Source organism: Myotis nattereri (assembly GCF_964212035.1).
Source record: "Myotis nattereri genome assembly, chromosome: 8".
In the NCBI taxonomy this organism is placed as follows: domain Eukaryota; kingdom Metazoa; phylum Chordata; class Mammalia; order Chiroptera; family Vespertilionidae; genus Myotis; species Myotis nattereri.
Window position 1 is genome coordinate 45805578 of NC_138083.1, and position 24207 is coordinate 45829784.

At 41.5% G+C, this 24207-nt stretch overlaps 1 protein-coding gene across 1 annotated transcript in view; it reads right to left on the reverse strand.

Moving 5' to 3' along the window:
• Positions 1-3780: 3780 nt before the first annotated feature.
• Positions 3781-24207, reverse strand: part of KDSR (3-ketodihydrosphingosine reductase) — a 32696-nt gene continuing 12269 nt past the window's right edge. The window contains exons 6-11 of the mRNA XM_081097120.1: positions 19032-19223; positions 13858-13941; positions 10789-10872; positions 8312-8413; positions 5753-5901; positions 3781-5118 (exon numbers count right to left, since the gene is read on the reverse strand). Coding sequence (XP_080953246.1) covers positions 5782-5901; positions 8312-8413; positions 10789-10872; positions 13858-13941; positions 19032-19223 — 582 coding nt within the window. The 3' untranslated portion in view covers positions 3781-5118; positions 5753-5781. The remainder of the gene's footprint in view (positions 5119-5752; positions 5902-8311; positions 8414-10788; positions 10873-13857; positions 13942-19031; positions 19224-24207) is intronic.

Genomic DNA, 24207 nt, shown 5'->3' on the forward strand with positions numbered 1-24207 from the left:
GCCGCAGGGTGATCAGGGGGTTTGGGCACTGCCCCTGTCACGCTGATCCCTGTGCCGGGAGGCCTCGCGGCTCTGCTGATCCCGGTGCTGGGAGGCATATTACCCTTTTACTATATAGGATAGAGGCCTGGTGCACAGGTGGGTGCTGGCTGGTTTGCCCTGAAGGGTGTCCTGGATCAGGGTGGGGGTCCCCACTGGGGTGCCTGGCCAGCCTGGGTGAGGGGATGATGGCTATTTGCAGCTGGTCACACACCCTTCAGGGTGGGGGTCCCCAATGGGGTGCCTGGCCAGTCTGGGTGAGAGGCTTCGGGCTGTTTTCAGGCTGGCGGGTGACTGAAGCTCCCAACCACTCCTTTTTTTCTTTTTCATTCTGGGCCAGCTTTAGCTCTGAGGCTTGGCTCCAGCTCTTAGGCCTCCGCTGCTGAAAGCAGGTATCTGGTTTGTTTGGGATCTATAATCGAAACACTGTTTCAACTCCAACTCTGAGATCCCGGCTGGCTGAAAGCAGGTTTCTGGGGTTTTGTTTAGCTTCTATATTTGTAACAATGTTTCAAACTGCAAGCTCAGAGGCCGGCAGCCGCAGGCGGGGAACGTTGGAGTCCTCCGTCACTGAAGCAAGCAAGCCTCATGTTCGCTTCAAGCTGCCTGGCTGCCGGCCGCCATCTTGGCTGGCAGTTAATTTGCATATTGCCCTGATTAGCCAATGGGAAGGGTAGCGGAGGTATGGCTAATTACCATGTTTCTCTTTTATTAGATAGGATACTGTATGCCATTTATGTATATAAATTACTCAAATTTAAAGAAAGGGAAGTTTGCAAACCAAGATATCCAAGGAATCTCTTCTCATTGTGACCCAAGTTTTTCTATTAAAGGACTGAGAAAATATGAAGGCATGTTCTTTTACATATCAGTATTTTATGCCTCAGAGTCTAGGAGATATTTCATTATTGGAATATGAAGGTTTAAAGTATGGGAAATCAATTTATCTATACTAGTATATATAAAAGCCTAAGTGACTGGATGACCAGATGGTAGCTATGACGTGCACTGACCACCAGGGGACAGACGCTCAATGCAGGAGCTACCCCTGGTGGTCAGTGTGCTCCCACAGCTGAAGCACCACTCAGCTGACAGATGGGTGCCAGACGCTGGGTTCACAGCTGGACACTTCCCCTGCGCGCCCAGTGGGCGAGGACAGTGGGCTGGAGCCCGATGAGCTGGCAGATAAGGCCAGGCCGCAGCAGCATGGAGGTCCACTGATCCCCACAGGCCAGGCCAAGGGACCCCACCAGTGCACGATTCCGTGCACCAGGCCTGTAGTTTGTACGTAACACATAATTACTTAAGAAATTTGACTAAATTCCACATTTCTTACAGTTTTACTCATATATCCTATATCGGAGTTATACAAACACACAACATATTTGAAACAAGAGCTCATTATATCAACTACTTAACTCTGAAAAATCACCTCCTAAAAATGATCAAAATCAAGCTTTGTCAAGTGTTTAAAATGCAAGGTTAGAAAACCTTATGGAAGAGGTTTGTGTTTTGCTTAAGGGTCTCTTCGAAAACACAAATTTCTAGCAAAGTTTTTAAATCTGCAAAGTTAATTCACCATTTATTTTTTGTTGGGATTCAGAAATACAAGGTATGAAAATTAGGTTACAATTCTGGCACAAAAACTTCCAAAGTAGCAAATACAAGATCTTGGATATATCAAAATAGCCCTGTGCATTCTTGAGTCACTAGAGTCCTGGCCGGGTGGTTCAGTTGGAGAAACACCATCCCATACACTAAAATATTGCGGGTTCTATCAGGGTGTGTGTGGGAAGCAACTGGTCAATGTTTCTCTCTCTCTCTCCCCCTAAAATCAATAAAAACATATCCTCAGGTGAGGATTTTATAAATAAAACTAGAGAAATAAAAAACATATTTAGAGTTGTGACAGCAAATTGGCTATTGTAAAATGGCTATTATCTTCCCTACAAAATATCAAATCTTCCATGACTGCACTGAACTAAAAGAGATTTAGTCTAGAAAATGGAAGGTTATAATTAGTAGGTACTTTTTAAAGCTGAGTTAGTAAGCACTAAAATAAATAAGAAAGATACAAAGCATCTTACGTCAAAAAGTATGAATATCTAAGTGTCCTCTAGTGAGTAAGACAAGATTAAAATAGAATATGATGTAATAAAATTAAATCTGTTAATGATATAGTTCAGTAAAAAAAATTACTATAGTTTCACCTTCTTCTAGAATAACAATGACATACAATTCTTTGAATCTTGAATTGAAGCAAAACTGCTACCGAAATGCTTTTGTCATCTGAATATTGGAAGCAGTCTCTCAAAGTTTCACTTTGATATATGGTTTAACAGAACCAAATAAAGATTTATAACTCAGCACGAGTTATCACTGTAAAGAGGCCATCATTAACATTGTTTTCTTCTCTTTTCAGCTATGAAAATTAAATTTAAAAATAGAGAAAAGAACAATTCGCTTGACTTTTGTTTTTGTAAAAAAAAAAAAAAAAAAAAAAAAAAAACGTGCTCTCCCTCCAGGAAGCACGCCCATGCCTTTTCCTTTCTCTCCCCCACCCCTCACCCAGGCACCTTACCATTAGCTTCCTCACTCCCAAGCTCCAAGAGCCCTTCTTTTACCTCTATAACTTGTTTCCTAAGAGAAATTACTTTTTCTACCTCAGTAATTTACCCAATAAGTTTTTTCTTAGTTTGAAAAAAAAGAGTACTTTTTATACCTTTTTCAATTATGAAAGGCCCTTGAATACATTTTTAGAATTTCTATGGCTGAATGATGTTAAACTTTTTAAAATACATATACTCGCAAATATTATAATAAAACTGCAACCAACCTAGCAGAGGCAGGCACTTCAGAACTGAAACTCGCATAATGAGCTGCCGCTGGTCAGAGAGAACAAACATTTCAACAGAATTATAATTAAAGTCCTGCCACAGGTAAGACTTATCCACTTCTAGATACAATAGAAAGCGCTGAGTCAGTGTGATCCCTTTAGAAAAAAAAAAAGGCTGTGTAAAAAAAGTTGTACAAGAATTGAGCCAAAAAGATTAAAAAATAGAATTTGCTTCGTGATATTTTCATGTTTTGGGTGAAGTCAGACCTTTGCTGTGATGCTGCTTACATGTCCACAGTCCTTTCAAATCCCTTCAGGCCATACGTGTTTCAGAATTCACAATTCTTCACATTGTGAACAGGTAAAATAGGGCGTATGCTGGATGTTATGAAACATTTGCACAGAATGGGGCAATCCCTTTAATCAAACCCATGGTCATTCTTTAGGCAAAATTAACAAAATCCATGAAGTGGTATGAATAAAAATTATAACAATCTCAGGTCGGTTCACGTTAGGTTTTACTATCAAATGAATTATGGGACCAAATTGAGAAAGATAAGAAAAGCAACTTCATTTTCAAAGCTTTTTGGGTAAGGACTGTGGACCTGTGACATCTCTGGCATCATGATGTCCACTCATCTGCTCTTGTGCCTGAGCTCCACTGGGTTGGGGACATCATCTCCCACCACAGACAGGGGCTTGCATCAGTCCAGGCAGTGGATCACCTGCGGTCACAGTGCTGTCTATGAGGACACCTTGAGAAATTAATACTGAAATAATGACTATTATTTACTTTTCTTAAATGAGGTACCATCTTGGGCTAGATTTCCACATAGACCAGCAGAAGGTGCCAACATGTGAGGAACATTTATGAGAAAAGAAGAAAATTGAGAAAAATGCAGATTCGAATATAACTGTTTTCTTCACATTAGGAAAATCCAGCTCTTACTCCATTTCAGAGTCTGCACAATATGACTGCAGTTTGCAGACGATGGCTACTTAAGACTGAAAGATTCCCGACCCCACGGGGTCAACCAACCCCCATCAACTGCACTGAAATCATCCCAAGCAACGTATCCATTAAATAGTAATTCCTTTTGTCTTTGATAGTACCCATTAAATAGTAATTCCTTTGCCTTCTCACATCTTGATTAATAAGACCCCATGGATTAGACCATTAAACATGTTACTTTTTAAAAAAATCCTCACCTGAGGACATGTTTGGAAAGAGGAAAGAAATCAAACCCACAACCCAGGCATGTGCCCTGACTGAGAATCGAACCAGCAACTTTTTGGTGCACAGGGCAGGCCAACGCCCAACCAACTGAGCCACTCTGGACAGGCAAACATCTTACTTTTAAAAAATCAAGTCAAGAGGTTCAAAATCTCAAGAGCAAAAAAAAAAAAAAAAGGCTTTGCTATTATTTTTAGGTCTTTAATCTTTTGTAGAGTTTTTGGGTTTTTTTTTAATAATAAAAATGCTTTCCCCATCAAAAGCAGTGGTCTGTTCTCACCCAAGTGAGCTGGAATGTGCTCTGAACACGCATACTGACTGTGCGAGGAGGGGGTGTCACGACACGATGAAGGTGACTGTCCTTCATCACAGGAGCACAATGACAGGATGAAGCAGGTCCCGCTGGCTAAGACTCCTCATAGGCACTTACTGTGGACATCCACTGAATGAACAACACACCTGTGGTCTGGAAACAGCATTCACAGGGCAGGAGTTTCCAGAGCTGAACCGTGCGAGTGGAGACGGCGCTTCCTGAACATGTCCTTCCAAGAGAATGTCCTCAGGGTTGGTGCTGGTCCCAGAAAGAATGGGGTGGACATTTTATTTCAAAAACAAGTATCTTCAAATCAGCTTTGTTGTCCAACTTTTTTTTTTTCTTAATGAGTGAAATTTATCACCAGCCTTTCCTAAAAGCTACATATATACTACAAGACAAATGTCACACGTTGTTTTTCTCTTTGTTTTAATTCATGAATGAATTCAAAAAGTCAAGTCAAAAAATTTTAACAGGTCTTTTTTTTTTTACAAAAATATTAGAGGAGTATAAGCAAAACTGGAAAGGAAGAGATGAGCAGGATAAACTACAATGGAATGAAACTTCACTCATCATGGCTAGAGAAAAAAATTGTAAACGTTTAAGCTTCTAAGATTTTATTTCTCTTCAAAAAACATTTTAGGAAGCTGCCTTTCCCCATGAGTGAAAAATGAGAAGTGCCCGAAGCATCTGAATCTAAAGAAGACAAGAAAGCATTATTTTTCCTACTGGAAAATGCCTACCCCCTTCCCTTCTCTTCCCTTCCCTGCCCTCTCTCATCCCCCTTGGAGTTTTACAGGATCAAAGAGCGAGAGAATCCACGAGGGTCCACCAGCAAGCAGTGCGGTGAGCCGGGGACATGATTATGCATCCAGACTCACCAGCAACGTGTAAAACTCATCTTGAATAAAATACACTAAATTAAAGAGGAAAAAAGAAAAGGCCCTAGAAACCCATGACTTGCCTTTCATGAAGGTTTAAAAAGTCCTCACAGCATCTTACATGCCATGAAGTGCATTCCTGGACTCAATCTCCATGGGAGAGAAAAGAATAACTAGAGAAAATGTAAATGGCCACCTCTGGAATCCTGTTCTCCACCCAGCTCACACCTATTACTTCCCATATGGTCATCACCTCTCCACCCAGGGAACCAGACGTTCTCCAATCCCAGGTCTGCATAGTCCTAATCATATCGCATGGAGCTGAACCTCTACCCCCTCGCTTGCAGTCAGGTTGCCAAAGTCGGCTGATCCCATCTGACATATTCAAAAGCCATACACAAGTGTCCATGGGCCAAACACTGGGTCCCATCCAGCAGCAAGCTGCTCACATTATTTAAAAATATTCTTTTTCCAAGGGTTAGGCAGTTTTGTCTGCAGTTCCATATTTGGCTCTTTCTATCATGCAGCGACGAATTATGTTGTCAAAACTTCCAAGGTAAAACAAAGAGATCATGCGGAAAAGGCCCATGGTGACCACCTGTAAGATAAAGACAGACCCGTGAGCTCAGCCAACAGTACAATACAATAGCTTGCTTCAAGAGATTTTAGGATATGTCTCTAATAAATAGTTTCTGAGCCCCATCTTCTAATCTCCTGCAAGGATAAGAATAATGAACACTTTGTTAAGTGTCGGTAGGCACTGAGGACAGAAGCTGTCTGCTCTGCATCACTGGATACGCAGGGCCTGCCAGGTAAGTAACAACAGACTCTATGTCCAATTAACAAACTCAAATTAAACAAAGAACAAAATAGGTTTTCCCAGTAGTTTTGGGGTTCCAGTAGCTGGGGAAAATTCAGTCTAGCATCTCAGATACCCAAACTGCAATCAAGGCTTTTCAGTTGAAGATGTATGTTCTGATCACAAAGCCAGACCCTGGTCAAGTGCTGAAAACAGACACAGGCCTGCCTCCGGCAGCTTACTCCCCAGTCGGAAAGATGGTCAGTTAGAGAAAGACAATTACTGTTTCAGGGCTAGGATGGTAAATAACCACATCTGCTAACTGTCACTTTTTACTCCAAAAGACTCACTACCACCTCTTCAAAACGGAATTCTTGAAAGGCATAAACCTGCAAAAAGAAACATTTTCAAATACACAAGGTCTCAAACAATTTGCCTCCCACACTCCTTTTTTTTCAGGAAGCTACTAGAAGAAGTAAACAGCCAACATGAGGGGACAACAAAGAAAGGCAAAGTCATGTGATACAAGAGGCGGGACCCCATACAAAAGACAGGCAGAGGGGTTCCTTGGGTGACCGTAAAGGGGGGAAGGGGTCAGTTATGCAGACATGGGGGCAGCCAGTCCTGATGGCAGGTTCCAGAAGGAATTCCTTCCAGAAGGTGAAACCAACAGGGTATCTGATATTTCTGAGCAAAGATAGACTGTCATTATTAAAAACACATAAAAATCATAGATTAAAAAAACCCATAACGGTTTCAGGGAAAACAAAAGGCTGTGCAAGAAAGGGAAATTAATTATATATACATTACATAGCTTGGCTGTGAACAGCATTTAAATAGCCATAAAAATGATGATCCAAATGCAGATGTAACATCACAGTCCAGGGAAAAGAAATGTATCCAGGAGTGGAGTTCAGGACAGACACAAGCTGAAGCTTTGGATCTGACATCACTTGTGTAGACATGGGAGGATGGACAGGACGGCCCACAGAGGACACGCAGAATTCACGTGTGGGCTCCACCCAGGCATTCTCGAATCCCTGTTCCGTGCCAGGCACAGGCTGTGAGGGGGACAACGTCCCAAGACACAAGGGCACGAGCACATCCTCAGAGAGCTTACTTCTAATAGAGTGCCTATGTCTGAGAGGGAATCACAACACCGTGGGTATATTATAGAGAAGAGAAGGATGAGGAAAATCAATAGCTAAGTCACCCAGACTTTTAATCTGGACGTGGTCTACTGCACCTAATTTAGTCCCTTGTTATAAACTATGCATCGTTGTGGGCAGCCCCGGTCCAGGCTGCCTTCCCACCCTCTCCGTGTCCTCCGTCCACCTGCCATCATCCATGGCGCTGTTTTTCCATGCTTGCTTTACACTGTAGTAGCATCACTGTGCCTATTGGGCTCTCCCTCCAGACTGTAAGTTTACACCTGATTCTCCAGCAGCAAATGCAGCACTGAGCACGTCAGGGAGCAGCTGACAGTTTGCATCTTGAATGAACTACAGCATCTGTTCGGGTGGGGACTGTGTTGAATCCTTAACTTGCATCTCCCTAAGCTGCCTATGGCCTGACTCACGTAGAAAAGAAGTTCTAGCCCAGCCGGCATGACTCAGTGGTTGAGTGTTGACCTATGAACCAAGAGGTCGTGGTTCAATTCCCAGTCAGGGCACACGCCCAGGCTTCAGGCTTGATCCACAGTGCGGGGCGTGCAGTAGGCAGCCGATCAATGATCCTCTCATCAGTGATCTTTCTATCTTTCTCTCCCTCTCCCTTCCTCTAGGAAATCAATGAAAATATATTTTAAAAAAAAGAAAAGGAGTTACAGTCTAATATCCCGATACTGTCAGGCAAGACCATTCCTAAACTACTCTAGAGAGAAGAGAATTCCATTTTCCAAACACTTCAGATCAGAGAACCCAGACTGACTCCTCCACAGCAGAGATAGCGTTTTCTCTGTATCTGCAGTGCCCAGCACAGAAGACTTCTTCCCAGTCTAAATTCTCCCAGTTAAATCTTTAACGTATTTCCCAATGACTTATCCCTGGTAAAGGAAGGGAAAAGGTTGATACTTTAAGAAAATTTTTTCACATGCTCAGATCAAGTGAACAAGTCTTCCTTTATTTAGCCTTTACTCATTGAGGTTTAATAAGAGGTGCTGTCTCTCTGTCTGTCTGTCCATCTGTCTGCTGGCTGAGGCACAGCTTACCTGCTGGAGCCCTTCGGTAATAGAAGTGACTGGAGACATTCCACAGGTCAGGGACGAGAGCATGTACCCATCTGAGCCAACGGAACTGTTAAAATTCCCTTGCTGAACAGAAGGAAGAGAAAAGAAAGAGGCAACAGGAGTTACTAATCACCTCAACATGTCAGTACAGGCAAGTGTGTCCATTTACTTTCTGAGGGATGAGAGGGTAACAAACCACGTGTTGCAGCTTAGAAACGAACGTGGTCTTAGCAGGGGGACTGAAAGGCTAGATGGAGGTTCTCAAATGTGGGTTAGTCCCTGGGCCGTGGGTGTCCATGGCGGGGGGGCGGGGGTTGGCAGGGAGGGTCCATGAGGACAAAATGATTGTCATTATAATACCAGAGTGTTAATGGCCTTTTCCACTGAGTGACATTTGCAAAATGCTGCCTCATTAGTAGAAACCATATTAATAGTGGTGTCTCTCCACCACCACACACACTGGCCATAATAAATCCAAAAAGAAAATAGAAATTTTGAAAAATCTTATAAAATGTTGAAATGTCAGTTTTGCTTCAAAATGGCCTTGATAAGGCAGGAAAATGAACTGTCTTATTAAATTTCAACCCTTGAAGAAATGTCTTCTTAATATTCTGTGTAACAAAAAGGGAAGTATGTGCCCAGCTGTGTGCCAAACCTGAGGGGCTACTGCCCTGAAATGTAGGGCTTACGTTGTGAAACTTGCTGCTTTTTTCATGGAATACCATTTTTACATGAAAGAACCATCATAAGACCACCTGTGGTTATTCAAGCTCAGTCTTTGGAAGATATTTTGTGGAAAATTAATGATATGGGTAGTTTTTGTGGCCAGTGCTAAAATCTGAGCTTTCCATTAAACTGTCAGCTTCTCGGTATGTGAACTTTTATAAGATCAGCAGCGACATTAACGGATGTAATTTCTTGGATAACTCAGGGAACTCATATTTTCCAAATGACTAATGCATGACATTCCCAAATCATGAATGGGTACAAAGCATTCAAAGTGCAGAAACCAATGGGTTTTAATGCAACAGAGAACAAAAAGTTCATTAATCGAGTTTCCAATTCCATACTGCAACTAACCTTTAAAGAAACTTCATCCAGTTTGGATTTAATTCTAAAAAAGAATGTCCACCATAATCTGAAAAACCTATAAAATACCCCTCCACTTCTAACTACACATGTGAGTAAGGCCAGATTTTTATATCCTTCATTCAAAACCACATATGACAACAGACTGAATGTAGAAGCAGCTCAGAGCCCAGCTGTCTTCCAGAACACAGACACTGAAGAGACTACCGAGGTATAAAACAAAGTCTCTCATCGCACCAAAGGTTTGTTCTGAGAAATAATTGTGGTTGTAAAGATGTGACATCAAAATGTAATGGGTTTATTACTGGTTATTTTAAATGAATTACTAAATAAATATTTTAAAAATTACAGTTTCCACTTCTAATATGGCAAATATAACCGATGTAAACCAAAATTCTCTGAAGTTGTCAACCAGTTAGAGTGTAAAGGGGTCAAGAGGGGAGGGAGGTTGAACACTGCCAGCCGAAATGAATCCTGCCAAGATACAAAGAGTGTTTGAGATCATTAAAAACATGGAGTGTGTTTGCTCTGACTCAAGATAAGCAGAAAAAACAGAATCCACGGTGCCCTCTTTCTATGCCTCTGAGCACAGCAGGGCAAAGTTCTCCCAACATCTGCAGGTGTTTTAATAGAGTTTGAGATTTCCTGTATTCTGCTCAGGTTGGCCCAGACGTGGTGTCCTGACACATCTCATTCCAGTGGTCCCCAAATTTCCTAAATTCAGTGTGGGTCTCAGGTTTACAGACATCCCTCATAATTGGCTGTTTTTTGGCACTGGGGTCACAGGAACGTTGTGAAAAGCCTGCAGCACATGCATTGTTCTACAAATCAGCCTGTGGATTCACTTTTTTTAAGTTCAAATAAACTCAGTAGCCCAAATGCACATCCGCTGGGTTAACAGGGATGGCCCAGGGGCTGGCTGCACTTTCTTACTAGCGAACATTTGGGAAAAGGATTCTGGGAAGCAGGAAGGTCAAAGAAAAACCCAAGAGTCTGGCAATAAGATACCTAAAATAATCTGGAACTGAAAGTCCTGTGGGAAAGAAGAAGGCAGCATGCCATGTGCAGTGTAGGGAACATGTTGACACATCACAGAAAAGCCTCATTTTCTTGTTAAAGAATCAACACTCCCAGACACCCATCCTGGTCAGTCTGTCCTTAGGTTAAGATACATAATTCATTTCCAGAAGCCTACTTATTAACATGGAATCGATAATGTGGGTCAGGGGAGAAAAGCAGAGACCCATATTAGATGTGATGAATCTGACTGACCCAAAAGACACAATAGTTTATGTTCTGAAATAGGCCTTGGGACAAATATCTTTTCAGAAGCACAGAAGCTATTAATAAAGAAAACCAGGACAACTTACTATGGCATCTTTAACAATCTGTTTGGCCACTTGCTCTGGTGTGCAAATAGACGTGGTCTCCGAAATAAGACGGGTTTCCAAAGGCTAAAGTGGAAAAAATAGACACATCAATACCATTAATTAAAAAAAATCAGTCATTCTTACACAGCCACCTCCCCTGGTTTATAAAATAATTCCAATTTTCTACCTTTGAGTAGATTCCTATTTTGAGAATTAGGTCCATCTGGATCCTAAGTCAGTTTCTACCTGGTCATTGTGTAAAATTGAGCCAGTAGTTGAACCCAGACAAGGAGGCCCTGGCCACACTCTCTGTGCGATGTGGGGGGTCTCGGCTCCAATGGAGACCATCAAAGCTTGAATGAGAACAAATCACTGGTGCAAGACCAGAAACACCCCCTCCTTGAAACCTCGCTGCTGGCCAGACAGCTGACCTGGTATTGGTGCAGAGCCTAGACGGGGTGCCCTGAGTGAGTTCGCTCTTATGACCTGCTTTCTGTTCTCCCAGGCCACTGGAGGGCTGGCACTGGGCAGAGCTGAGGTCCTTAGCAGAGACAGCAGTAGCTCTGTCCGACACCACAGCTGTTTCTCAAAGGACCTGCAGAGGAGGCAAAGAGGAGACTGGAAGATAAAATATTGTGTGCTCGTTACTGGGTGAGGGCATCAGAACCCCAAATCTTAACCTTTTGTTAAAGGTCTATCTCAATTATCACCGAGGTCAAAAAGCCTTTCCTGAACCCTTAAGTGGCAATAATTTCTCTTCCCATGTTTGAACATATCTGCCTTAATATATATTATAGCTACCTGTGTATTTACAATTTACTTCCTAAGTTCTTTGTGGATGGGATCTTCTCCCCCCAACCCCCCCCCCTTTTTTTTTTGGTCTTCTTTATGGCACACACACACTCAAAAATTCTTTAAAGGAGAATTTCATAAGTTTCAAAACTGAAGCCTTAAAATGCATGAAACTGTAAAATTTATTTATCATACAGGCTTAAAAGAATTAAAATTAAAACCAGAATATATATTCTTAAAATAGAAAGGCACCGCACTTCATAAAAGGCCAGCACTGAATTAAGAGAAAGACCCTTTTGAAGGTGTCATCATTCTCATTCATTCTTCCAGACCATCAGGCTGGTAAAACCACATGTGGCTGGATACACATTAGATTTGGAAGCACTATGGCGCCCCCTAAAGGGCTCACAGACCATCCCAGGATTTGATTTTCCACAAGAAGTTGGCCCAACATTTTAGAGGAGGGAAAAAACACACCAACTTAACATCAAAATAAAGTCTTCACAGGGAAACAGGGAAATCACCTGTCAGCGTTGGCTTCACACTAAGAGACTGCTTAGCAAATGCTGCAAATCTGCTTAGCAGACTCCCTGCTTATTCTAAAACAGACATTTGGCTTACATTTACTTCTTTGAAATAAATTCTTTAAAAGAGACAGAGCCGTAGAGAAATGAAAAAAGCTTCTAATCATAAACACCTTTTAGCAAATGTACGGTCTATGGAGCATAAGTGCCCATTTTTATGCCGTGCAGATTCACAGTAAGCATTAATAGAAAAGGGAAGAAAAACAAGCCAGGCCAGTTCAAAGCGATAAGTTCTAATTGATTCCTTTCTTCTCCACTTTGTTCATTTGCTCAGTGACTACTAGGTGTCAAGGCACAGAGGAAGCCCTTTGAACAAAATGCGAAGATCGTATTCAGCTCAGGATACGATCCTATATAAACCGAGAGTCCTATATACACTGCCAAGGCCCAGTGGTGACAAGCACCACGAAGGAATAACAAAGCCAGAGGATGCTGGCAGAGACGCAGAGGGCAGGGAAGTGACCTCTGTACAGGGAAGGGAAGGAATAAGGGAGTCGGCCATTCAAACATGCAGAGGGACAGCAAGAGCGAAGCCAGCAGGTGATGGCAGGCCAGGCAAGCTCACGGAACTGAACGTAAGAGGAGGAGAAAATGCTGTGGCAGCCAGGTGGCCGGGTCCAGACACTGCGGGCCTATATTAGCATCAAGGCCTTCGGAGTCTGTTCCAGGCATGGTGGGAGCCACCGGAGCCGTGCTCTCCAGAACACAGCTACTGCCAACATGCAATGTTTAACGTTAACTTTGAATTAGCTAAAATTAAATAAAATTAAAAATCAATTTCTCAATCCCACTTGCTACATTTTGGATGCTCAAGAGCCATAACGTGACTACCATATTAGAGAGTGAAACATACAACATTTCCATCATTCTAGAGCATTCTATCGGGCTGTGTTACCCAAGAGGTGTTTGGTCTTTTGTTTTTTGTGTGGTGTTTTTTGTTTTTTTTTTTTCACAAGGAAACTTTAAGCAGGAGAGTGACAAGACACAACTTAAGTTTTAAGAAGGTCACTAGCGACTTCATGAAGAACAGATCCCAAGGGAGATGAACATAAGCAGGCAGACCAGTTTGATGGCTAGTAAAGTAGTTCAGGCAAAAATATCAGTGGCTGCCACTGCTAGAATGGTAATGACATGTGCAGTTAAAAGAAAAAAAATCAGGTCAGATTCTGGATATGTTCTGACCGTGGAACCAAGAGGGAGAATCAAGCTGGCATCTCATCTCCACCTGAGCAGCCGGGTGAGCAGTGGGCACCTGGTAATGAAATGAAAATAATGAGGGGGAATGAGGGGGAATCAAAAGATCCGTTTTGGAAATGTTACATCTGAGATGCCCTTTAGAACTCCACAGGGACACAATGGATCAGCAACCAGGTCTTTAAGTTCAACGGAGAGAATATGGTTTTTAAAGGATATCATCTCATTAGTTAAAAATACAGGCTGTCCTTTCCTTCATACAGAAAATACCTTATTAATTCAATAAGGCTTCAAAGATTATTAGCAAAACTCATGGCTTTTGAAAATATGGCTGCATTATCCAAGGTTTGGAATGGAAGTTCCAGAAAATTCAGAGGCCTCTCTAGCTAGCACATAAATTGAAAGGAACTCAATTTTCTGACCGATAAAAATGTGGGCTAAAATGTGAAAAGAACAAATCAGAAGAGGGTTTTCCAGCGTTAAAGACTAGCATACTTACCTTTGTTTTGTTTTCTTCTGCAAACCCAGGTGTGTCTGTGTCAGGCGGGTAGGCGACGGTTACATAGACATTATATGGCTTCACCTGCATTTCAAAAACAACCATTGTTTCTTCAATAAACAAGATGCAATTTCACGCCCACCTCGCCAGCCTGCACTGGGTGCTAGGCATGCATACAAAATAAATACTGCCCTGAGTTTCTCAAAGGCGGCCAAGACCAACAGGTGGTTCTGCAAGAGCAGGAGCACTACCCACTGAGTCGGGAAATGTTTAGAAATAAAGACAAAAAGCTCGTCCTAACATCCACTCCAGAACACAGCTGGTCCCAAGGTATGGCCATTCACCTCCTTCTTCCTCTCTTCCCTCCCACTGCTGTCAGTGACAAACAGACAAAGCTAAAAGGAGACCCCCTTGGTTGTCCTGCCCTCCACATGCCTCGGTCTGCTCCTCCGCCATCAGACTGCAAATCTGTTTTCCTTCATGCTGCTTCTGAAACTCTTGCTGATTTCATCAACCAAATATATTGAGGTCACTCAGATCCCTTCTCTAGCAATACCCAGATGCAGGTCTAGAACTACATGCACCCCCCTTCATCCCCGTCAGCCCAGCCAAGCACCTCCCCTTCAGAAAGCCTCATCCCTCATTTACACATAGAAACCCTTCCAGCTTCTCTTCAGAGCTCCCTCCCCAACCTGGAATTCCACCTGCTCCTGGATGGTGTAGATCAGCGGTTCTCAACCTGTGGGTCGCGACCCTTTCACAGGGATCGCCTAAGATCATCGGAAAACACATATATAATTACATATTGTTTTGTGATTAATCACTATGCTTTAATTATGTTCAATTTGTAACAATGAAATTGGGGGTCACTACAACATGAGGAACTGTATTAAAGGGTGGCAGCATTAGGATGGTTGAGAACCACTGGTGTAGATGAACACACTCTTAGGCTGTTGATCTCACCAACATACCTCCACACTTAAACTTCCCCACTCATTAACATCCCCCCAAGAATTCCAGAAAGTTCTCCTGCTGGTCAGGTGGGATACACCCTTCCCAAAGCCCTGCTCCACCTAATTCTTAATGACTCTAAGGGTGATGGTTCACACCATCAAAATCTCTGCCATGACTTGTTTGCTACTGGCTCAGTGTTTGGTCCCCATGAGTTGGAAGTGGGCAGGCAGCTGGTAGTAAGGTCAGCCACTGTGTGTCTTAAGGATGCTGAATAAACACAACAGGGCTGCCTCATGCAACAACCTCCGAGAGCACCCCAGGGTCCTTCTTTTCATAGAGCCCTTTTCTCCCCAGATCCCGTTGGGAGCACAGTTCTGAAGTCTGTGGGAGGAGCTATAAGGGCCCAGAGAAACCTGCAGACAGAGGGTCCTGGCCAGCCACCCTGGAAAGTGCAACCACAGAGGTGACATCTCTGTTGTTTGGGCTCCAGTGCACCTAAGGCCTGAGAGCTCCTTCACTCCGCGCAGGCAGGGCATGTAGCTTCAAGGCCAAGCTACCTCATAAGGAGCTCTGGATTGGGCCAGGTGATGAGGTTGATGAGCAAGCAAGTTCTCTTCCACTTGTTTTTAAGAGAGTGACTTGAAAAACTGTCTCCCATGGCCTTACCCTCTGTTGTGCACAGACCAGAGAACACATATGTGGGATATAAAACTGAAAGCAACAAGCAAGACAAACAAACAAGCAAACAAAAATGCATAGACACAGACAACAGGATGGTGGTTACCAGAGAGAAGGGGGGTGGGGGGGGAGAGTAGCAAAGGGAAAAAGGGGTCAAATATATGGTGATGGAAGAAGAGTTGACTTTGGGTGGTGAGCACACAACGATATAGATGATGTATCATAAAACTGTACACTTGAAACCTATATAATTTTATTAACCAATGTCACCCCAATAAATTCAATAAAAAAAGAAAAATTTTTAAAAGCCAATATATGGTCATTAGCCCCTATAAAGGCTGATGCTTATGATTCAAATGTGGTCACTTCTGTGCTGACTGTCTCCCCAACAATAAGAATGGTGGCATATAAGCCAATGTAAGAGCATTTCAAAGCAGTGTTTCTCACACTCAAGGTCATGGCTATGCTCCCAAATAATTAAAACAGTGTTTCAAAACAGTGTTTCAAAATGTGGGAAGAGTGGAGTCAGAGGGACTGAGTAGGGTCAGAACAAGAGATGGAAAGGAGAATCCCTAGTTTTCTTTTATTTGGTCTCTGCTTTCCCAAAAAATTAACTTTAAAAAATTTTAAATGATGTATTTGTACCTGAGACTGATTTTTTAAAAAGATAAACAAATGCACAAAGCAATCTTTCAAAAATTACTCATTGTACATAAAACATTTCTAAGGCCTGACTTTAGTTTTGGTGGAGTGGAAAGGAAGACTTAAGAATTAAACTAAAAAGGATTATCCAAAGTACATAGTGTAGCATTTGAGCAATTCTATAAGGTTTGTTTCATTCACAGAAAACACCACCACCTTGACCACACAGATTCAATTATCCAGGTTTCAAAAACACAACACCGGAAGTTTGCAGGGAAATATTTGTTTTGAGGCATATTCTACTATGAATAAACTTCTACATGTGGATTATTGAACTTATTTTCCCCAAAACCTATTCTTCATAGTACAGGTTTACTTCATTTTAGATTCTGTTTACATGAGGACATTTTTAATGGAGTCCAAATAAGGACAGAAGTCAAGCCGACTGGCAGGTGGAGGCCAGCTACTTGCAGCGTGTGAATCCCTCTTGTCACAAAAAGGCTGCAGCAGGGACTCTGCACCTGCTACTGATGTTGTCCCTTTTCTTCATGAACATCTCCGTTCTGCTGGAAGTGAAACCAGGCCGCCCACATTATACACTTTGTCCTAAATTAGTGAAATCTGAGGTGGCTCCACAAGACACCATGTAGGGATGAAAAGCCCTAATGAGCATATCTGTTATTTCCAAAATATCCCTGTCCAGGACTGAGGCCACCAGCCAGATGAATCAGGCCACTTCTGACCTGAATTATAGACGCATCTTCCGCTGCAGGACAGAGGCAAACACGGGCCCCAAAGCATGGTCTTTGTTACTATTTCAGGACAAAGTCACATGTGGCTTTGAGCAACTCCATGAACTTCTTGAAACTCAGATTTCTGATCTATAAGGTAACATCATCTGCCTCACATATTTCACAAAACTGTCATAAGAGTAAAATAGTGATTCACAAAGGGACTTTTCAAAGTAAAAATTGCAAAAGGAATGCCAGTATTCTTGTTTGAAATTTCACAGTCGTATATGTCCTCTTGGCTAATCATATTATAATGACTTATTCTTTTTTTGTTATTATTAATCCTCACCCAAGGATATTTTTTCCATTGATTTTTCAGAGAGAATGAAAGGGAGGGAGAGAGAGAGAAACATCAATGTGAGAGAGACACATTGATTGGCTGCCTCCAGCATGTGCCCCAACTGACTGGGGACCAGGCCTGCAATGGAGGTATATACCCTTGACTAGAATTGAACCTTTGACCCTTCAGTCCATGGGCCAGCACTCTGTCCATTGAGCCAAACCAGCCAGGGCATAATGACCTATTCTTTTCTTTTCTTTAAAGATATTTTTATTGATTTCAGAGAAGAAGGGAGAGGGGGAGAGAGAGAGAAACATCAGTGATGAGAGAAAATCATTGATCAGCTGCCTCCTGCACGCCCCCTGCTAAGGACTGAGCCCACAACCCGAGCATGTGCCCTTGACTGGAATTGAACCCAGACCATTCAGTCCGTAGGCTGATGCTCTATTCATTGAGCCAAACCAGTTAGGGCAACTTGCTTAATACTCTTAATCAGAAATAGGTCAGTATGGCCCTATTAAGAGTATTAAGCAAGTTGATGAAAGTGAAATTTGGGGCTGGTTCCTTTGAGAGGAGAACAGCACAGTCCATGGGTCCCTAAGTGGCACCTCAGGATTGTCACTGACAGGACAACTCATCTACCATAATGCTCATCCAATATCTAGGCAGTGTGGCTCTCTGTCACATGCCATCAAGGGCTCTTGTAGGAATTTTCTAATCGGGGATCAGCAAGCTTGGTCTGATGATCAAATCTGGCCCTTCACCTAGTTTTATAAATAAAGTTTTATTGAAACACAGCCACACCCATTCATTTACGCATTGCATATGGCTGCTTTCCTGCTATCAAAGGAGACTTGAGTAGTTATGACAGATACTGCCTAATTCTCGAAAGCTAGAATATTACTGTCTGGCCCATTACAAAAAAAAAAACAAACTTTCCTTCCCTTGATCTAAGTCATTAAATGGGATTCTCAAATCACAATGTTACTAGGAGCGGGTTGGCCACAATGAATTCTCTTCTGGGTTTTAACATTATGATGTGTTATATTTCTGCATATATGGCAATAGTGAAATTTTACCTTGCCTTTTTCAGTGTGTGACTTAGATAGACATGTGTGCGGGTTTCTAAGCATTCCCAGGTGACAGGAATGCAGAAGTCTACTTCACATGGCTAAGGTGTGAGTCTGTCACTCATGACAAGCACATACTCTGATACTAACCCTAAACTCACCTCATTACACAAAATGTGCCATTAACTGTGAAAATGAAAAGCAATCATTTTCATCAATAGCTCTTTAAGAAATTAAAATATAAGTACTAGGAGAGTCAAGTGATTTTTTTTTTCAGTCCAACCTTCTCATTTTGTAGATAAGTAAACTGAGAGCATGCTAAATGATTTATCTAAAAGCTGAGAGCTGGCCAGCTTGGCTCTCCCCTCAAACACATGCTGATTTTATTATCCAGTTACAAAGAACAGATCTTTTTGTCACAGAAACATCTCTAGAGACTAAAATATTTGGTTAACCCTGTTACACATACTCATACAGTATTAGACCAATAATACAATGAAGACATTAGGAGTATTTTGTGTATTAAATTAAGCAAGCAAATACCTCATGACCATTTTTCTCACCACAACTACAATCATTTTATGCAATGAAAATGTTAACTATTTAACAGTAAAATTCAGGCATTGAGACAATTCTCTTTCACTAATGTCAAATCTACAAATTGTAATTCCATATAACAACATGTGTAAAGAAGCTACAAACAAGGAGAGCATTTGCTGAGCTGCAAGAAATAAATACAAAACCGAATACAGCATTTACCTCCATCTGCAGAGCTTCGGCCAAACCCTTGATGGCGAACTTGGACGAAGAGTAGGCGGTGAAACCGAAGAGTCCCACCTGTCCCGCCTGGGACGCCAGAAAGACGATCCTGCCCACCCGGCGCTCCTTCATGGTGGTGATCACAGCTCGGCTGGGGTACACGCTGCCCAGGTAGTTAATGCTCATCAGTTTCTACAGGGAGCAAAGAGGCCATGAGGAATGAGAACGGTCAAAGACACAAGACTGCTCCCCTGGGAATTCAATCTGCCCCCCACACTGCAGTTCTTCAATGGAGCCCAACTGACTGGGAACTCAGTGGATTTGATGAATGAACGAATGATTAAATGACCCTGTCGATGAACCATGATGCTCAGGATCTACTATTTGAAGTTTGTTTCAACCTGGTCTTGCATTCTCACCACGACCACAGTTACAACTTTGCTGAAAATGGGTTAAAACTAGTTTTCTCCTTGCAGGTAATATTTTTTGAAAAACAGTTTTAGGAGTAAGCTTCCAAATATGTCGAGCCCATTAGTTCCAAGCTAAAGAAAGATCACAAAGAGCCTAGGACAGTGGTTAACAGCATGGATTATGGTTTGAAGACTGGGCTTTACCATTTACTACCTACTTGATGATAAGTAAAAAGTCAAACACTATACTTATTTCTGCAGCTGAAAGCTGGGTTAAAAACAGTATTATCTCATAGCGCTTGCAAGGATTACAAGAGGAAACGTAACTTGGGTGCTAGCACAGCCCCTACTAGAAGAATCACTTGACTCTCCTAGTACTTATATTTTAATTTCTTAAAGAGCTATTGATGAAAATGATTGCTTTTATTGTGCTAGCACAATAACTACTCGGTAAATGTTGGCTCTTATTTGTGATGGGTAAGATCTTACATAAGTATCAACAGTATATTTCCTCTCATTCTGTGTACTCTAAAAAACCTTACATTTAACTTGAAAATCTAAGACTACTTACATTAAAATGTTTTTATGTAAAAAGTCTTGTACAAATATTAGATCTATCGCCATATGAAACCAAACACTTCACTGGGGGAACTTTGAGTCAATCATGAAAAAACTCAATAGAATGTTAGATAACTTTTAGAAATAATGACCAGAAACACCAGGAGGGAGAATATTTATTCTGTAAGTTTAGAAAAAGCCAAGGGCAGACTGCATTTACACTGACTATAACTATCTCAAACAGTAAATGCAAGCACATGTGCACAGATATAAAACCAAGGAAATACACCAAAGAACTTATATGCATATATGTCTAACCCACAGGCAATAGTGTGGCGAAGGCTGGGGGGAGAGCGGGCAGCAATGAGGGGGAGGGGAGTCTTTGGGGGGAAAAGGGACATCTATAATACTTTCAACAATAAAGATAAATTAAAAGCAAACAAAGAAGGAAATACAGAAAATTATATGTGATTGTGTTAGGATGCTCAGATTTCCATTTCCCCCAAATGCCTTTTTATATCATTATATTGTTTTAATAATAAATATTCTATGAAACAGTATTTGAAAATAGATGGCACACTGAATCCAGAATCCAGGTGTTAACTTCAGCTTCCTTCGAAGACCCCACTAAAATTTCAGTAAAAAAAAATATTTTTTTTAAAGGCAAGAACCCACAAGAGCAAAGAAAATAATAAAAATAATAGTTTGGAAGTTAAAGAACAGAATGACAAGTGATAACTAGCTGAGCAGAAAGCAAAGAAACTAAAAAGAGGAATTGTAACACAGAACCCCCAAAGGCTCAAGTATCTCTGGGAGCAGGAAGGGCGGGCATGGGACTGAAAAACAGGAGTATCAACTAAGAGTCTGCTTAAAAAGAAACAGTCAGATAGGCATATTCACAATTATAATCAGAGATTTCAACACCCCTTTTTCAATAGAACAAGTAAACACAAAAATCAGTAAGGATACAGATTTGAACAATGTTATCAGCCAACTGGACCTAATCGACATTAGTAAAACATTCCACCCAAAACAGCAGAAAACACATTCTTTTCAAGTGCACACAGAATGGCTATAGGATAGACTATATTCTGGGCATGAGACAAGTCTCAATAAATGTGAAAAGAGTCAAGTCATACAAAGTGTGTTTGCTGACCACAATGGAATTAAATAGGAAATCAAGAAGAGACAGATTTCTGAAAAACACTCAAATGTTTGGAAACTAAATAGCGCACTTCTAAATAACCCAAGGGGCAAGGCAGAAATGAAAAGGGAAAGTATAAAATATTTTAAACTGAATGAAAGTGAAAACACACACAATCAAAATTGGTGGGATGCAGCCCTCACCAATTTGGCTCAATGGATAGAGCATCAACCCATGGACTGAAGGGTCCCAGGTTCAATTCCGATCAAGGGCAAGTACCTCAGTTGCAGGCTTGATCCCCGGCCCAGTCGGGTGCGTGTGGGAGGCAACCAATTGATATGTCTCTCTCACATCAATGTTTCTCTCTCTCCCTTCCCCTCTCTTCCACTTTGTCTGATAATCAATGGAAAAAAAATCCTCGGGTGAGGATTAACAGAGAATAATAAAAAAAAACACATTGGTGTGATGCTGCTAAGCAGGACCTGGGTGGAAATGCACAGTACTTAAAATCTGTATCAGAAAAGGAAAAAGGCCTCAAATACACCTTGAGCCTTGAATCTTTTGGGGGTTCTGTGGTACAATTCTGCATTTTAGTTTCTTTGCTCCTTGGTTAGACCTCAGCTTCTACCTAAGGAAACTATAAAAAGAAGAGCAAATTAAAACAAAAGAAAATAATAAAAATAATGGAGGAGGTAAGTGAAATAGAAAACAGAAAAACAATTTTTTAAAAAAAATCAATAAAACCAAAAGCTGGTTATTAAGAAAAATCAATAAAATGGATAAATTTCTAGTCATCCTGGTCAGGAAAGAGAGAGGACACAAATGATTACTATCAAGAATGAGAGAGGTAACTTACTATAAACTCTATGGATATTAAAAAGATAATAATGGAATATGATGAATAACTGTCAATAAATTCAACAACACAGATGAAAGGGACAAAGCCATTCAAAAAGAATATACATATATATCCATATATATATATTAAAGTAATAAACCTTCCCACAAAGAAAACCTCAGGCTTCACTGGTTCACAAACACTTAAGGAAGAATGATATCAACTTTATACAAATTCTTCCAGAAAACTGAAGAAAACACTCCCTACTCAAAGGCCAACATTACCCTTATTCCAAAACTAGAAAATAACATTACAAGAAAAGAAAAATATTCAAGAACTTAGAAATGATAAGACATCATAACCAAGAGGGATTTATCCCAGGAATGCCAGGTTGGTTTAACATGTGAAAATTAATCAATGTAATTCACCATATTAACAAAATGAAAAAGAAGAACTCTATGATCATCCCAATAGATCCAGAAAAAGCATTCGACATCCAGTCCTTATAAAAACTATGGGGGGGTGGGGGGAGATGGGGGTTAATTGGGGGGATAAGGACACATTTGTAATACCTTAACTAATAAAGAATTAAAACAAACAAACAAGCAAAAAACACTCTTGACAAACTAGGAATAGAAGAAAATGTCCTCAACTTGGTAAAGGGCATCTACCAAAAACACAAAAACAAAACTACAGCTAACATCATACTTAAATGGTCAAGACTGAATGTCTTCTCCTAAGACTGAGGACAAGACAAGAATGTCTGCTCTCACCACTGTGCTACAAGTTCCAACCAGTGCAATAAGGGTGTCCAGAAGGCAATGTTAGAAGTAAAACTGTTGCAGATGATATGATCTTTGATGTAGAAAACCCAATGAGTACTAGAAGTCCTAACTGAGTTCAGCAAGATTGTAAGATCAATATCCAAAAAAATCAACTGTCTTTTTCTACATTAGCAATGAACACTCAGAAACTGAAATTTTAAAAAATAGTATTTATACTACATCAAAAAATATGAAATACTGAAAAGTGATGTGTGAGACCCAAACACTGAAAACTACAAAACCTTGCTGAAAGAAATTAAAGAAAACCTATAGACCATGTCCATGGGTTAAAGACAATATTATTAAGATGTCAATTCTCCCCAAGTGGACCTATAGGGTCAATGTAATCCTAATCAGAACTGTGAAATAACTCTCATTAATACCCACAGGTAGAGAAAACAAGACAGAGCTCCAAAAACCACAAAGAGAGGCATTAAAAGGTAAAATGAAGAGAAGCTGGAGGTCCCCAGGTCCACCTTCAGTTTTATGAATCACCAGACCTTGCGTGACTCTGCACAGAGTTGTGCTCGTAACTAAGATTTATTACAGTGACAGGCACAAAGCAAAATCAGCAAGGGCAAAAGGCACCCGGGGCAGAGTTCAGAGGACACCAGGGGCAGGTCTTCAGGCGGCTGCTGCCTGCAATCATAAAGGGTGTGCGCACTCTCCCTGGCAATGAGCTGTGACGGCACATGCAGTAGTGTGCACAGGCATCGTATGTGTGTGTGAATATCAGTAAAATTAAACTAACAAGAAGCCAAACAAAAGAAGTAACTGAGATAGAATTTATTTTGAATAAAAATGAACTCTTAGCTTCAGAAAATGCATCAAAAGTGGTGGTGTGTGTTCTCACCAGGCTCATTGATGGTAAGCCCCTACTTTGATCAGAACAAGGCAAGTCACTGAGCCCCCGATGGGAGGGGCAGAGTAGCCTTGGAAGGTGACAGTCCCCTGCTGCCTCCATTCAGGGCAGGCAGGGGAGGAAGGGACTTTTTGTAGGGAGACTAAGGACAGAGAGGGCCTCCTGGTGTGAGGCCCAATCACTGGAATACAGGCCCCAGTTGTGGGTTGACAGTCCTTCCTTTTTAGAAGGCCAGTTCTCACATCCAACATCCCCTAACAGCCGCTTGAATCTTTGTGCTGAATTGTTGCCGCCTCCTGCTAGCCCACACTCCGTGGTTGCCCAGTACTCTACCTCCATCCACTTCCCAACATCACTATTTCTTCACTTAGTGACCCCAAAAGCTCCTAACAGTTGCCCTGTACAACGGGGGATCCTTTAAAAATGCAGATCCCACCACTGCTTAGCCTAACTTAAAACTCTTGAGACATCTGAGACTAAAACCCTCAAGGCCCCAGCAGACCTGGCCCATGCCCCACTCTGCCCATCTCTGGGGATGCT